Genomic DNA, 17,898 nt, shown 5'->3' with positions numbered 1-17,898 from the left:
TTATATATAAATTTATTTATTGTGGACTATTATTCTCATCTTTATTATTTATTGTTTCACAACGTTTCGGCCAACTATTCCTCTGGCCTTCGTTAGGTGGTTCCAGATGAGCATTGTCTGAAGATAGCGGTTTCAATCCTACCCAAAGCCGGCCAAAGGCTTACTTGGCCCAAAAACGTGGTGAGATGACAACAACTACGGATGGCAGTGATTGCTGAGAATGCAGTTAGGAGATTCGAAATTCCTATCCATCGCGGTTACCACCTGACGAAGGCCAGAGGAATAGTTGGCCGAAACGTTGTGAAACAACAACTAATAAAGATGAGAATAATAGTCCGCAATAAATAAATTGTTTTTCGATGTACCTCAGAATCTTTAAAAGAGGCTTTGTCTGTCAGTTTGTCATTCCTAGATGCATCCACACGTCTCTATAAGAGAATGATGGTGGTTGTGCGGTTAATGATATAGATTGAAAACTTGCATGTGCCAAGTTCAAATCCAGCTCGTTCCATGGAAACACTTTTACTTAGGATACTGGCAACCTTCATGTGATCACTCTCATAAGTACCTGATGTCTTTCAGAAAAGATTCTAACGATAAAGATATCAGGAAAATGAATGTCAACAATAGAATCATCTAATTAAAAAAGATGAACGAACTCTGAATTTAAAGTTTATTTAGTTGTAATAAAATCTTTTAAAGATTTTATTGTATATTATCGGATGAATAGTTGCAATTATAACCATAAGACCTGCTGAATTGGAAAGGTCTGAGACGCACAAAAAACTTCACTCTACACAGGTTTGAACCTTCTTGCCTAGTCCCTTTAGCAACCTGCTTTTATGGTGCCCGGGCGCACCTCAAAATCACGTATGAGATGTGATTTTTTTGAGAACTGTGCGAGACCATCTTGGATCTTTTCGTTTTTCCTTCTCAGCCCACAGGACAGAAAGACACGAGCACGTTTTTGCGGTAATTCTTCTCTATTTTCCCCACACCTGTGTGTGTGCCAAGTTTGAATCCACTCTGTTCCAGAGAAAAACTTTCATCAAATCTACACTTGACCTTGTGTCGAACCTCTTCCTAAGGAGAATAGAAAGTCGATCTTGGGTTTACTTTTAACGTGTAACTCTTGCTTCCCTTATTTTGTCCTTTAGTCCTCACATTCCAAATTATTTGACAAAAAATAAAACAATTGTGCTTCAATTGCCATGTAGGAAAAGGTGATAGAAGTTTATACAAAAGAGGACATAGTAGACCAGCACTTGTCCAAATTCACCTTCAATTAGGGCATTTCACTTGGAAGTTTATTCTAATGTCCATGGAATCTGATTGAGAAAGCACCCCTTCTTCAGCTTAATTGAAATCAGTTTCTTGTAGTATTAGCATAGACCTCTTTCTAATGCAGGAGTGAATAATACATGCTGAGGTTTGATGAGATTGTAGGTTAAAATGAAATGAGATGACCGCATAATCGTCAGTGTTCAAGAAAGAAAAGCTTTTGGAATCAGTGTTCATAGGTCAAATCCGATAGACTCTGCACCATTCGAGTAACTTGTCTTTGAACTCTCTCCAGATGCTGGATATCACGTATTTGATATGGAGAAGAAGCCTGAACAGCAAACTCTAACAGTGACGAGGGAGGCATAAGAAAAGAGGAATATTTTGGCGGCTTTTTATCCTTGATACTCCGTACTTTCATTGGTCCAGATAAATGCTGCCATGACACTATTCATGGGAATTTTTATTATTCATACATATAGAACATAATTCCCAAGCTATGCTATCGATTTTACAAACGCCCTATATATATATATATATATATATATATATGTATATATATATGTATATATATATGTATATATATATATATATATATATATATATAGTCATTCGCACGCAGATGTTTTGCCGCATCGAGACTCCTCAGCATGGCTAGATATGAAAAATGGTTCAAGTTGAATTTCGAAACCCGACCACTAATGTAGTACTTAGAGTATTAACTACTCTTCTCAACGCAATTACATACTCTCACTAGAGGGCGTTTTGAGACCTGAATTATCTGCCCTTGGAAATATAGATTGTGATAAGATCCATGGTATAAAAAGAACTGCACAATAAATTCACGTAATCAACTTTCATAGGGCAAATCCGATAGACTCTGCACCGTTCGAGTAACCAGTCTTTGAACTCTCTCCAGACGCTGGATATCACATATCAGATATGCAGAAGAGACCTGGACAACATACTCTAACAGACATAACATTTCATTTTGTTTATATTTTCCTTATATTTTGATAATTTTTGAAGTTTTTTTTTTTTTTAATGCAGATGTTGGGATACACGGACTAAATCACATAAACCAGTTCAGGAATTTACAGGTATTTTTATATTTTATTTTTAATTCCTTTTTATTTTACAATCTTTTTCAGTTAATATTAATTAATCATTAATTATCCCATCTTCTTTAATTGGTTTTCATAACCTTAACTTCATTACAAATGCCTTCCACACTCACGTTCCACTTTGTTCATTGAGTTTTCAAACTCTAGACCTCTGAATTACCAGATTTGTGAACAGTCAAAGATCAACTTCTCCATAGTCAATCCTGGAAAAGCCTGGCGCAAATAAGTGAAGCAGTCACCATCCTTGTTAAGAGCTTCGGTGAACTGCTTGATTAAGCCGAGGTTGATGTGCAGTGGTGGGAAGAGTATTATATCTCTATCCACCAGAGGGTCATTGATGACAATCTTTTCTTTGCAAGGCACCACTTTCTCCTGCACAGGCCAGTCCTTTGTGTAGCTGAGCACCAATTATTGGAAGATTTCGAGGTTTTATGACTTCAAATTGATCCTTTTTTGACATCATAACTATCAGACCTGAATACTTTTTGTCATTAAAATAATCATTTCCGATCAAAACATGACATTTTACTCCAACAGGCATACAACAAAAACATAAAAAATGACATATATATATATCACTATAGTAAATTATAAATGACATAGCTCAAAAACTTGACCAAAAACATAAAAAATGACATAGCTCAAAAACTTGACTTGATTGAGTAAAATCAATGTGATTTTGGGATTCAGTGCATCAAATTCATCCTAAATCAGCAGAAAAAAACGCAAACAACAAATTTGTTGTTGGCCAGTGTTATCTTTGAAATAGTTCCAGAAAACTAATATTTATCTTTCAAGGGATTTTTACGATTTATTTAACTTTCAAATTTAGCTGAATTTTCAAGCTTTCAAAGGCGCCATGAAAGCATTTTTCATTATGACTTTTTTCTTTCAGAAAATAACTTTAGACTTTAGTCTTTCAAACATAATCAAAAAGTAATCAGAATTATAAAAAATTAATGACTTTCATAACCACAGGCCCATTAAATTACACCATTAAATTGCATATACTTAGCTTAATGTTATGTCCATTGTAAACATTACTCGCTTTTTGGCTTGCTTAAAAAATTTGCATGTAATAGAAAATATTACTTGATAAAGCTTAGCACATGATTGCTTCCACCTTGATCCACAACATCCTAAGAACATCTCAGAAGAAGAGACCAGGTAAAAAATGGTCCACCCTTCTTACTGATATGGGAATGTGTCAGTCTGTTGTTCTCTCTCCTGGTTCAGAAATACCCTGGCACCAGTTCAACTGCCAGAGAACAGGAATAGAGCAATCAAAAGTTATGACCAGGTGGGTTACAAAATTGACTCATTTGTGAGTGTGGATAAGAGGATGAGACGATACAATACTGCGCCCGCCCCCTCTATTGCCCAACCGGTGCAGCTTTAAAGATGATGCAGAATCCAATACTGATGCAAAGGACAGCGTAAAAATGTGTGAAATTGTCATGTGACCATATGCATAAAAATATGCATAAAAGAACTTTTGTTCTCTGCCTGATATATATAAATGGTTGTGAATTTTTAAATAATGCATCTTGTGGTTGCCTGGGGGGTCATCCTCCGGCAAAATTATACGTTTAAGCAATTTTCATGTTCTGCTGTCTGCATATCGAGTGATTTATGAATGCACAGGTTTTTAATTTCAAAATGTGACGAGGTAACCAAGAGATTCAACAATTGCTTCATTGAAGCAGTTATAATCGACACACGATAATCTGAAATTTGAAGATGTCGGTGTAGTACCAACTTGTTTACTTTCCAACCAATGCAGTTTGATAGATTTTTCAGCATAAAATATTGTGATGATAATTGGCATTAACCTTCAGTCCAATGACTGACGTCAAAGAGGACTCCTCAGCCATGCTGTGTCCCTAACAGCATCTCGGGGGGGGGGGGGAAGACCAGACTGCAGCTGTGAACTAAAGGACTAGAGAATTGCCTCCTATTGAGATAGAAATCCTCCCATTCTGAAACCTTCCCTTCTGGCTCAGAAGCATCCCAGGTCGAACGGAAAACACTGAATCACCTGAAAGAAGAATAGGATGATGAAAAGTTACAATTGCCAGATGAGGTTACAAAACTGAACCATATAATCTGTGAATGTGGAGGACCATACAATACAACACTGCCTTATCTGCCCTCTACTGTACAACCTGTGAATACAATAATGATCCAAAAACATGCAAAAGTGTCCACAGGCTTGAAAGACATGCAAAAAAAAGAATAATTATCTTACTGTCATATTATTTCAATTATCGTCTGAATTGAACATTGAAAGATCGTACATTATATTGTTATAATGGTCTGACGTATGCTGGTCTGGCAGTTGTGGCCAGTGTCAATCAAAACATAACATTTTACTCCAACCAACTTTTTTTTAAAATGCTCCACACATACAACAAAAACATAAAAAATGACATAGCTCAAAAACTTGATCTGATTGAGTAAAGTCCTAAATCAGAATTTGGGCTCATTGTTGTCTTTAGGTTAAAATTTATTAGCACAAGAAGGTTGTTTACCAAAAGTGTCATAGAGAGACAGGTAGAACAGTGCAAAGCTATTATTGATGGTGTGATGTTGTTGGATTGCAACATCACAAAACTGTTTGTGGAACGTGATTTGGGGAAGATTCTGATGATATCACAGAGTCTGATTCTGGGCGGCAGAGACAGCAGATCAAAAAAAGTCTTGATTGATGGATTGAGCAGAGTGCTAGTGTAGGCAACGAGAAAAAGAAAATGGTGGTTAAGATCATAGCAAGATAAAGACCCCACCTTCCTTGTAACAAGAAACGACACAAACTTTGACTGTAGTAAAATCAATGATGCTGAATAAAACTCTGCATCTGTTACTATGTGTTGAGAAAACTTTTGTTTCCTGACGCGAGGAATGTCATGATGCAAGCAACTCAGCAACTCAAAGACATGTCCAAGAGGCGTGAAAACAAGATATAAAATGGTACTTTGGTTTTATTGTAATGAACACGTTTGATTCAAATGCTGTAGAAGCCCTTTCCCATGTAAGGACATTTTTTATAAACCCCATAGTTGTTTATGTGCCGTAACTATGAGCTTGAAGAAATTAAATTATAAACGTCTATATGTAATCACACATCAGTATACAATAATTAGTCTGAAATAGTTTTAATAAACGGAATAGATCATTAAAAAATACTAGTATTATAGTTTCAGCTTCAGATAGATACCAAATCTTCATAAGTCATAGATAATTCCTGGCAGTGTGATTAGTTATTAGTGTTCATTATCATATCTGTTATGATAATAATAAAACATTAATGTTGTGATTTTGTTTTGCGTATGATTTTCTAATTATAACTAAGGAGCTCATGACCATTCACCTGGTAGTGTTTTCATAATTGAATAACAAAAGACGTTTTTGTTTCCTTTTGGTTATGCAGGTTCTTCCAAGAATCTTCTGTGTCTTGACATTAATTCCTCTGATTCAAAGTTAGCTGCTGGCACTGAAGCGTATGATTCCGATTCCAAGGAAGTTGATTTAATCATTTGGTAAATATGAGTTTTTATGTTTCACTTGTGGAAGTACTCAAAATAGACTTTGTAGCCTCGTAGGAGATGTCCTTTTCTCCTCCTTGCAACCTCTATCTCACAGAAGAGATGTTGCGAGTTTGTCTCTGATGTATCGTTATTTTCATGGAAAGTGTTCAACTGAGCTTCAATCTATGGTCCCCCCTCGCCAAACTTTCACAAGAAACACTCGTCTAGCTGTAAACACTATCAATAATTTCCCCCACTCTTTATCTGTGCCTAAACCTAAACGTAGATTCCATGAACAAAGCTTCTTTCTTAGAACTGCACGCCTGTGGAATTGTCTTCCGTTTTCCTGCTTTCCGGCTGACTACAATATGGTTTTGTTCAAGTCTAAAGTAAATAAGTTCTTGATGAGCCGTTCCATATAAGTTATTAAATTTACCAAATTTTCATTACTAATGATTACTATATTGACCAACTTCTACTGTACACTCTTTAACCCTTATCCTTGAGTGGCCTCTGGGCCTTGATAATGTGGTGATGCCTTTGTAAAAAAAAAAAAAAAAAAAAAAAAAAAAAAAAGTACTCTCTGCATGCCATGCGCGAGATTGTAACTATAATGGTAGGCAAGGAATTTGTACAAATCATGGAAATCGGAATTCAGAGAGGAAATTCCCTGCAAGGAACTCCTGGAGAATTGTTCTTAAGAAAATCTATTTAAAAAATAATTTTTTTTTTTTTTTATAGAACTCACAAAAATATGTTCATCCTCCAAGGTCACATATTTTTCGCTGGTATCTCTGACAAACAATGATGAAACAAGAGCGTGCTACCCCCGTGAACTAAATAAAAGGTTCTGCTCAAAATTCTGTCGAAATTTGCGAGTTCAATAGAAACATTCCCGAGTTCGACAAGATACACCTAAAGAAGGTCGAAGGTTATATCAACCGAAACATTGTGAAAATCACATTCAAGATGAGAACAGTAGTCCAATGAACAATAATACAAACATAAATTTCTCCCTTCCTAAAGGAGTTGGTAATGCTTGGGATAATGGTTTCATGACTAGAGAACTGTACTATGCTAGCACTTCTCTAAAAAAGGAGGTTATACCTGAAAAGATGGTATCATGACAATTGAACATATAAGACACTCCCCCTACAAATCAAGCATGAAATCACCTGAAATAGTACAGTAAACTAAGTTAAGCACTAAAAGAGAGTACAATAGTATATGAATAGAATTAAAGTATACTTTTGCTGTTATATTAGTTTGCAAGAGCATTGAAGATAAAATGAACTGTGTTGCCATTTTTTTTTTTGTTCTTCATCAGTTGAATAATACAAGACTTGCAGACAACACGTTTTTGAGGTGAGTAAATTTCAGAATAAAAACGATTTATTCAGCCATCTGGCTGAAAGACAAAAAGGAAGGATAAGGGCAAAGAAAGGTCGAGAGGTGCATCTTTTAAACATTGAGTTTATGCAGTTCATTTTCCATGCTCAGTTTGGAAGTCTTGAGGATATCTGCGATTCGACTGGTTGTCAAATGGCAGTTTTGTTTAATTACAGCTTTCACTTGCTCATTGTCTTTGGCTGGCCAGAGCAAGGAGCATCTCTCACTAGAAAAATTTCCTCTTTGAAATTTAAAAAAACCATTCCTTGCACAACTGTTCTGTAACAGCATTCTCCCATTCTTTATGCAAATTTCTTTGTTTTCCCTTTTTCCTGTAGAATGTCAGTCATGCTCTGCTTGATCTTCCATCTCAACGCCTAGAATACATGCAAAAATATAAAATCTTCTACTTGGAGGCTTATTACACGCTGACGTCAATATTCGCTGTATCAAACAGGATTTGAAGAATAGTAATATAAAACAGTAGTAGACTGGGCAGATAATTTTCATAAAATAAACAAATTTTTGGTTAACTCCAGACACACAGACAGACAGAAAGAAAAACTTTGCATTTTTTTTTTTTTTCATAACTTTTGCTTTCCATATTTTGTCCTTTACTCATCAAATTTATAAGCAATGTTTCTGACAAAGAAGAAGAATTGCTGTTTTCTGGGTGGGAATCTCTTCATTTAACATTCATCATTGGCTAGCTTTTCTCTTTGTTTTTTTTTTTTTTTTTTAGTACCTTACATCAAATGGTTTCATGCCTAGTCCATTTCCATAAATTGAAGGATTTAAAAATTAGGAATATAAAACGATCTTTAGTAGGTCGGAAAGATGATATTCAAAAACAAACTTTTTGGCCAACCATATATATTATTAAACTAGCAGGACTCATTAACCGGCATTGCCCGGTGGAAGCTTGCTCTCCCTTGTATAAAATTAAACTATGGTTGTTGTTGGTGGTGAATCCCAACGTTTTAATGTGAAGAACGTTTTTCGGAATAGACACCCCTAACCTCCTGATGTTAAGAACATTTTATGGAATGCACACCTAAACTTGCGATGGTAAGAACGGCTTTCAGAATAGACATCCCATTTTATGATAAGGGGAGAGTGTCAAAATATTTGCCTCAAGTTTAACCTTTATATGTTGTCAGTATACTCACTCGCAAAGATTATAAATAAAAAAAGAAATTGGGGCAGGAGTTGTGTTGTGCGGAGAGAAGTAGACTTGTTTATTGCACATGTGTAGAACATTGAATTACATGTCATTATATCTCAAAATCTAATTGTCTCCATCAAAGTTACAAGAGATTGTCTTATTCATAGAAGTTGTCAGGGTAAAGGAAATTGTGTAGGTGTAGCTAAGGTAAAAAATTAACTTAAAAATAAAAATTAATGTCTGAGCAGTGTCGAAAATGAGTCCTGAAAAGAGATCTAAAAAAAACGAACAATTATATAACGAATAAGTCTATCTGTAGGCAATGTAATGAAGAGAAAATTTGTACTTTAGTGGCGTAAATTATTTGACAAACTAAAAAATAAAAAAAAAACGGGAGTAAATGTAGTTAGATACAAACAGAATCAAAATTAATGAAAATGAGAATTTTTCTGGATGTAGTAAAAGGATATAATAGAAGGTGAAGGTATGGTACATAAAGTTATGAATATGAGCATGGTAGAATTTTTTTATATTGTTTCATATGCATAAAAGTAATGTTTCGTATAGATTGAGCAGCCATATTGTATAAGGTTTGACATGTTCGTTTTTGTATGAATGTGTATAGTCTGGAATAATAGAATTTTATGGTCTCAGTCAATGAGAATAGCCGGAATGTTAGTGGGGAGTAATTATTATTTTTGAATAGTGAAGTGTAAATGTAGTTGTATGTGTATGAGTGTTTCATCTAGTTAGTAAAGGTGTCAGGGCAACATAGTTATAATGTTTAAATAATTACTCTGTGTTAACTGGGAACTGTGGGAGGACTTTTGTTTTAGAGGGGAAAATACGGATTACTTTGTCTAAAGGTCTTGGTAATGGTGATGATGTTACTTGTAGGAAGTAAGATAGGATTTTATTATAACAAATAAATGTGTATGTAATGGCGTTCAAAAGTTACATAAGATGGTGGGTAATAGTTTAGACATAATAAATTTGTATGTGGCATTTGTTATTGCAAACCTACCGTAATTTGGTCAAGAGGGGAATTTCTGCAATCATTTTATTATGTAGTAGATAGATAATAATTTATACTCTGCAGACACTAGAATTTCATGTTCATGCAATCATCAGTGTAAGGATAATTCCTGCTAGTCAGGTGATTTGAACCTAGCCACCTTTGACTCCATTTGCTAGCCTTTACCTACGGTCAATCAAACAATTCCCATGAGAATGAAAGGAATTAATAACTAATAAACGCACAATTCAGGTGCAAACATTAGACATCCAGAAATAAGTTGTAAATGTTGCATATATATATATATATATATATATATATATATATATATATATATACTAGCAAAAGTACCCGTCGTTAACTGGGTTCAAAAACAGCCTATAGAAAATGGACTATGAAAGTATAATAGGTTATGAAAAGGAAGGGTTGTAAATTTGGGTTGAATTTGGGGGTATCAAAACCAAAGCAAAATATGATGAAAGTAAAAATAAAATAGATAAACCCCATAATTTATTATACCATACTTGTTCATACTGAAACACTTATCACAATATTCTGTAGATCTATATTAAAAAACCTTGTTAAACTTTGTGACATATTTCCATTCTATTGAGGTCAGGTGCGAACGAACACCCCATAATTTTATTATACCATATTTCTTCAAACAGAAACATAATTATCAAAGTATACTTACACAGATAGATATGAAAAGTCTTTATTAAAGTTTGTGCCTATTTCCATTCTATGGAGACCAGGCGCGAATGCAGACCCCACAATTTTATTATACCATCTCTATTTAAGTTAAAACATACTTATCAAAGTATTATTATGTACATCTATATCAGAAACACTTGTAAACGTTTTTTTTTTTTATTTTAAAATTTTTTATTTCATACTTTGTGAACCAGGTGTGAATGCAGACCCCACAATTTTAATGAACCACTGTTCTGCCAGATTTAACATACCCATTCCTGTGTCTCGATACATCTTCTATCATTATATGTAATCAGTTTTTTAAAATAGTCAACCATATAGGAGCCTATTCATGACCAGACACACACACACACACAGACATTCAGCTTTATATATAGATATAATAATTTAATATATGCAACAGGTACACTGTTTCACAAACTAATTTGCATACTAAAAACGGAGTCTTATATATTTTTTATTTCTGCATGATTTCTATATATACTATTTATTCAAGAGGTTATCTCATTTGCATATTACATTAAAGAAAAACTGTTTTAATAATTAGCTCTAAATGTTTAATGGAAATTAATAATAAAATTGTTTTAAGTATTCTATTTAGAAATATATTATATAAAGTTGATTTATTTAATTTAATTTACATTTAATTTTATTATTATAACCAACATCACCTATGTTTAAAAACGGAAGTAAGTTTTCATTTAACCTATGAGTTATTTCCCTTGAAGTTATGAAATTTTATTTCCCATTTGAATTTCATAGATAAAGATGACCATGTTTTACGCTTCCAAAAATCCAAAATATGGTCAGCTTTCAGAAAAGTCGTAACAACTTAGGAAATGTGGTGTATCTTAAATGGTATGTGATTAAACCCTTTGCCTGGCAATGTTTTTACCTTCCAACACTGGGTATGTACAGTTAGTGTGTGTGTGTATATATATATATATATATATATATATATATATATATATATATATATATATATATATATATATATATGAACAAATGATTAATAAAACATGTTAAAAGACATCTTGAAAAAGAGTTAAAAACATATTTAATTTTAAAAAAGGAAACACAAGATATAAAGAGAAAGAAAATTAAAACTGTAAGTTGAACTTTACAATCTCAAAATTATTCTCATTTTGGATTTCTCTCTTCTTACTATTGATCCCATTTGACTAGGGACAGACTTCTCTTTGGACTACTGCACTGCTCGGAAAAAAAAAAATTTGCATTATTTCAGCTATTTTGTAAACTTTCCAATCGGATTATATGCATCGTCACTCTGGATTTATTTTGGAATACATTCTATCTAAAGAACTATTTTGCATTTTGGATCAACTCTAGAGGAGTTTCATTCGAGCTGAAATATTATGCAAAGTTTGTTTTTATATTAGTTTTTTACATATCCAATATTTAAAAAAATTTTTTATTTATTTATTTATTTTATTTAGCAATTTATAACTACAAGAAATTGCGGTTTCACTTAATGCCTAAACTAGCAAATTCTAGCATTACTACAAATATAATTTGCTGATTTCTTTATGTCCTCTGATGAGAAGAATAATAAGAATAGCATTCTTTGAAACTTTGTAAATTGTTTTTTGGAGTATTCAGTCGAAAAATAAATTTTGGTTGTAAAGTTCAACTTACAGTTTTAATTTTCTTTCTTTTATAATAAGCTCTATTCTCTATTGTGTATTGAGCTTTTTTAGTTCAGTTGGGATTACATTTTCTATATATAATACTGTTATTTATATTAGTTTGAGGTTTACCATTGTGTATATCAGGTAAACACTACATCCCTTTGTTTGCACATATATATATATATATATATATATATATATATATATATTCCGACATGCTCGTTTTTACATCCAATGTAAACAAGTCCTTGTTGGGCTATACTCTTAAGTAATCATTCTACCCAACGACTACCGATCACTTAACTCACTGACAATCTTACATTCATTAACTCCTATCCTTGAGTGGCCTTCAGGCTTCGATAAGTGATGGCTTCCATATATTAAAATAGTAAAAAAACTCTTCATGTGAACTTAACTTTATTTAATCCTATAACCCTATGGGCTGCATCGCCGGGAGCAGAGCAGAGTTGGGCCGCACCCTAAAAGTAATCCTCACTCCCAACGACTCGGAGCTACATTTTTAAAAATAAAAAAAATTTCAAATAAATTCAATATTTTTGCCTCTGGACCCTTCAAGTCTCCAAGGCATTTAATCTTCAAAACTTTTTTATAAAGCTTATGAGAGCCTTTAAATTGTCAAACGGATGAATTAAGTCTTTAAACTGGCAAAGACTTCTGCATAACTCCTCTCATGATTTGATTGTCTAGTTTTTATCTGTCTTCATCTTTTCTTTGTCTAGTGGTAAGGACACTCGTTGGTTGCTGGAACTCCTTGTTTTTTTTATTCGACCACAACTCGTGCATAACCCTAAGTCCATGTGGCAGTTCTGCTCTCTCGGTAACCCTACTACAAAGGTCCTTCAGCTGATCACCTGCTGTCAGACGAGGATGAGGGCCACTTTCACAGGCAGGTGCATCGCTCTTCTCGACTGCAGCTTGAATATTGATCTGGGGAAGAATTCATTGCACAACCGCAGGCAAACAACAAAGGAATCACAAAGGCAGTCTTTTTAGTAACAAAAAATTATTCAGAAGCTGTTACGGGTATATCTTATGTAAGAACATAAACTTGAGAAATCAGACTGATTTCTGGATGCAGGAGTATAATTGTTTGGAATGAACTTTTTCAATCTATTTTGTCAACTCATGGCGCAAGCTGGCGACACAAATCTCAACTTTCCACTTCTAAATTCTCCAACAAACTTTCTCAAACTGTTTTTTTGCTGGCAACCCCCCCCCCCACTTTTATTATCTCTCTGTCTGCCCCCTCTGTACTTGAGGCTTTGTCTTTTTTCTCTGTCTCTCTCTCTCTCTCTCTCTGTATCCTTTTTTGTTTAGTCAAATAATCAGTGGTCATCTAAACAATAAAATTTTTTGTCTCTTTTTTCCTTACTCCGACATCGTTTCTATATCTTGAAAGAACACTTCTTCAATTATGAAAATTCAATTCTCCTCAGGGATGATAATATTCCTGTCATTCTCTCAATAAACAAGATGCTATTTTTTTCTGAATTTGTTTTTCTTGACAAAGTTTCACCAGCAAGGTAACCCTACCCGGCGTTGTCTCGGGTCTACAGATCTTGTTACAATCCAAGTGACACTTTGATAGCACTTTTACCCACATATCTGCAATTGGCCTTTTGGTCAAGATCAAAGTGTAGTATATGTTCTTCAGATGCTGCACTTCCATTTCTTGTTCTCTTTCGATGAAGGAGCAGTGCTTCACGACTGAGACAATTTTTTATTTTTGTACCTTTTCTCCACGTTAAAAAACGACCCTGGTGTCTAACTCTGTCCCCTGGAGAGGCATTGTAAATAGGTACATATATGCAATTTGCTGGTCTTCCATTTCAATGCCTGAAATACATTAAAAGAAAGTAAGAACTCCTCTGCTTGTAGGCTTATTGAGAGAATGACGTCAACATATTTGCTACACAGGATTTGAAGAATAGGAACATAAAACGATCTTTAGTCGAAAATGAACAAACTTTTTAGTCAACTCTGTATGCATACTTTTATGTTTATTCATTTTTTTTTTTTTGTAGGGATCGAAGAAAGTCATCAATCTTGACAACGTATACAGAATCCCACGAAGATGACATCACACAAGTAAGGCTTTTATTTTATCTATTGAGCGCTGAGCACCAAAGAAATTGATTTAAACTATTTGGAGGGAGAATTATTGTGTTATGACTGAACATGTGCTTATCATGACTCCTCCAATCATAAGTTATCAAATTCTTTCAATCCTCTCATGATATTATTCATCATTCAACTGACACTCAATACATATTAACTTTTATCCTCGAGTGGATTTTGTTCTAATTAATCTCAATAATTATAAAACTCTGAACTGTTCGGGCATCCTTGCTTGCATATATATATATATATATATATATATATATATATATACACAAAAGTGAAAGTGTCTGTGTGTGTACATTTTCCTACACAATAACTTTTTCAATTTTCAGTCTACAGACTCGAAATTTGATATACAGTGTATGGAGATTTGGGAAAATCTTTGTAATCCGTTTCCAGCCAAAAATTTAGCTGTTATGGGGTCAAAGTTCAACGATTTGACCTTTGAGAACTCTACCAAACTCCTCCACCAATTTTGGGTCTAAACACTTGAAATTTTAGATATAGGTTCCTTAGACATGGATCTAACTTAATAACTCGATTTGAGCCCAAAACAATAAATGTTAAGGGGTCATAATAAGGGTCAAAGTTTTAAAAAATTTTACCTCTGCAGTCTCTATCAAATTACTCAGACAATTTCTGTCTAAACATTTGAAATTTTACATAAAGGGTATTCAGAGATAGGGAAAGCTTTTTAATCAGTTTGGGTCGAAAACTTGAGCTACCAATATATTAATGTATGTATGTATGTGTGCATGTCTGCCTAAAACTTTCGACAGGGGCGACGGCTTTTCACAAGATGACTATCGTTTTGAAGCTCGACCCTTCAGACGACAAATACCAAAAAATTGGCTAAAGACATTAATTTCTTCACCCTCAACTGGGCACTTTTCTACAGGGAGGGGGTCGCTTTTTTCGCTGATATTTTTGAAAGTCATCCCTTTTTTTCGATTGTCTAGCCTTAATTTAAACCTACATCACTTCCAGTTTGACGGTGGTCATAACAGCAAAGACGTTACTTGTTTTTTCCCGTTCTTTTCCTCCTTCACGGTACAGATTCGAGCCTGCATTCCTACTACCACTTTTTTTTTTTGCACAACATACACCTCTAAACACCCAGGCAATGCAAGGGTGAAATGCTCGTATATCTCGTATATATATATATATATATATATATATATATATATATATATATATATATAATCTTATTTAAATCTAGATAAGGTATATATATTTCTGTGGAAATATTCTTTATTTACTTATATTTCCCTTTTTATATACATACCAATCCGTATTTAAGAAGCTCAATTTAATTACAGGGCATATAATGAATGAATGACAAGTCTATATTCCAAAGTTCATGATGTTGACCGTCTTACAATTTATTTCTTTAATTTAGTTAGCATTCAAAATTCTTGACAGTATCTGTTTCATAGCACAAAATCATTCACTTAATTATATCAATCAATAAGTCTATTTTGCTCATAACTAATCAGAAGAAATATCAACAATCAATCCACCAAAAAGAAATAAAATGCGTTTGGACATATATATATAAGGATAAAAGTCGAAATGATTAAATGAAAATTATACAATTTCCTTATCTCCCAAATAATTCCAAACTAATTCAATAATGTAACAATCAGTACGGACCCGACAATTGGAAGAACAATTTGATTTATAAGATCAAAAAATCCAACTTTGGTGCAGTGGATAGAGATGCAGAATATCTACGATTCCAGGTGAGCATCGTCTAGAGGTAGTGGTTTCGATCCCACCCAAAGCCAATCAGAGGATTAGTTGACCAAACCATGATGAGATGGCAACAATTATTGAAGGCAGTAATTGCTGTGGATGTAGTTGGAGGATTCGACATTCTCATTCCATCGCGGTCAACCTGACGATGGCCAAAGGAATAATTGGTCGAAACGTGAAAAACAACTAGAAGATGAAGATAATAGTCCAAATAATTAAATAAAAAATTATTGTTATTTCAGCATTTCTGGGTCAAACATGTGTCACCAATTTCTTGCTGATCCTTTATCTTGAGGTGGGGGAGAGGCATGGTGTTGAGTTCCTGCTACATTTCAACCGCAGTGTTCGCTCCTCATGTGTCATCATTGTTTGCATGAGGTAGACTGTGATGTGTTCTCGTTATTAACCCAGAACACACTGTTTCTGTTCCTTTCAAATCTCACACCCAAACGTGAATCTCATCAATCCCCCCAACTCTCATTCACACAAGATCTCCGTTGTTGTGCGACAGGTTCAGCAACAGATTTTTGAACTCAAATAACTTCCAACTAAAACAATGGGCAATCTGTTACTCAAATCTTTTTCTAATGTACTAGCTAAAAACTATCTACATAGGGCTCCATTACATAACATTTATCTTTTGCAAGTGCTTTTTAGCATTTTGGCAACCATGTTAGATTTTGAGAGTATTACAGTAAAATTGTATTTGTTGTGGAAATCACAAAATTTTAATGAAAAAAATCTTTTTTTTTTATTTATTTAAAAAAATATTTTTTTTAGGTTTCTTTCCATCCTCAAAGCGAAGATGTTTTGGCGAGTGGATCGACTGATGGGCTTGTTTGTAAATTTGATCTTGCACAACCAACGGAAGATGACGCACTGATCTTAACTCTCAATTCACTCTCTTCTGTGGTCAGTTTTAACATTTAAAATTTTTTTCGTTTTGTTAAATCTCTAATATCTTTTTTTTTTTCTTTTAGAAGAAGGAGTTAGAAATGTTTGGATATAATTTATGTTTGCCCTTTGTTTTCTTTTAATTTCTCCATGTTGCAATACCATTTCCATAATTTTCATCATGTGTGTATATATATATATATATATATATTATTTAGGTATATATATATATAATTGACAAAGTTCTGGTATATTGTTAACATGAACGAAAAGCCAATATTTTTACAAAAGTGCTCAATACACTTGTAGTGCTTATAAATAAATAAAATTATCTAAACATTGTAAGGTATCTATACAGATTGATCAACATTTTGCCATTTTCTTGTCAGTTATTTTATGACTATGAGATTCATTTAGAGTCCTGACAAAACATGGAAATGTTGATTGATCTGAATAGACTCCTTACAATGGTTGTATAATCTTTATTTACTAGCAAGACCCATGTACTGGCATTACCCGGTGGAAATATATTATTTCTATATTTGATATTATTTATTTCTATATTTGATATTATTCATTTCTGTATTTGATATTATTCATTTCTGTATTTGATATTATTTATTTATATGCAAAATGTTTACTTTCTTGTTGGTATACTATTCTTTGTTTTATCTTTTGTAGGCATTTGTGGGTTGGTGTGACACCTCATACAAACATATATATTGTACGACACACATCGATACATTTCATGTATGGGATGCAGAAGAAGTAAGTATTTTTGTCTATTCTTTTTAAAGCAAAGAAACTTCAGTCTATGCCTGCCTTGTCTACCAAGCTTCTGTCAGAAATGTCCAACAGTCTTTGTCTTATCAGCATTCAATGATATGTGTAGACACTTTGTAAATCGTTTCATTAGTAGATATGATCCTTAATAGGCTTCACAATCCTTTTTGCAATTCAACCATAATTGGTAGAGTATCTGCCTGAATTGTCCACCAAGTTATTATCATGAGTGCTGTAGAGATATTACATTAGTTTAAAAACTAGTCTATCAAATAGTTTCATGCACAGCGAAGACAGACACAATTTGTAAAAAGGAATGAATAAGCAATTATCGTCCTTTCGACCTCACCTCTGACAGACAGGCGTCGACACTAACTTCTATTTCAATCTCTTTTCCCTTTTTCTTCTGTCTCTCTCTTTTTCTTTCTCTTTTCCCTGTGGCACGCAACAATGACGAACA

General features: G+C 33.7%; 1 protein-coding gene across 1 annotated transcript in view; it reads left to right on the top strand.

Moving 5' to 3' along the window:
- LOC145252461 (WD repeat-containing protein 89-like) overlaps nucleotides 1-17,898 on the top strand; it is a 51,339-nt gene that overhangs the window by 25,377 nt on the left and 8,064 nt on the right. The window contains exons 5-9 of the mRNA XM_080111878.1: nucleotides 2,332-2,381; nucleotides 5,836-5,944; nucleotides 13,910-13,973; nucleotides 16,542-16,673; nucleotides 17,337-17,423. Coding sequence (XP_079968004.1) covers nucleotides 2,332-2,381; nucleotides 5,836-5,944; nucleotides 13,910-13,973; nucleotides 16,542-16,673; nucleotides 17,337-17,423 — 442 coding nt within the window. The remainder of the gene's footprint in view (nucleotides 1-2,331; nucleotides 2,382-5,835; nucleotides 5,945-13,909; nucleotides 13,974-16,541; nucleotides 16,674-17,336; nucleotides 17,424-17,898) is intronic.

Source organism: Euprymna scolopes, chromosome 29 (assembly GCF_053919585.1).
Source record: "Euprymna scolopes isolate OS-2025 chromosome 29, ASM5391958v1, whole genome shotgun sequence".
NCBI lineage: Eukaryota > Metazoa > Mollusca > Cephalopoda > Sepiida > Sepiolidae > Euprymna > Euprymna scolopes.
This window is presented reverse-complemented; position numbering and strand designations above follow the sequence as displayed.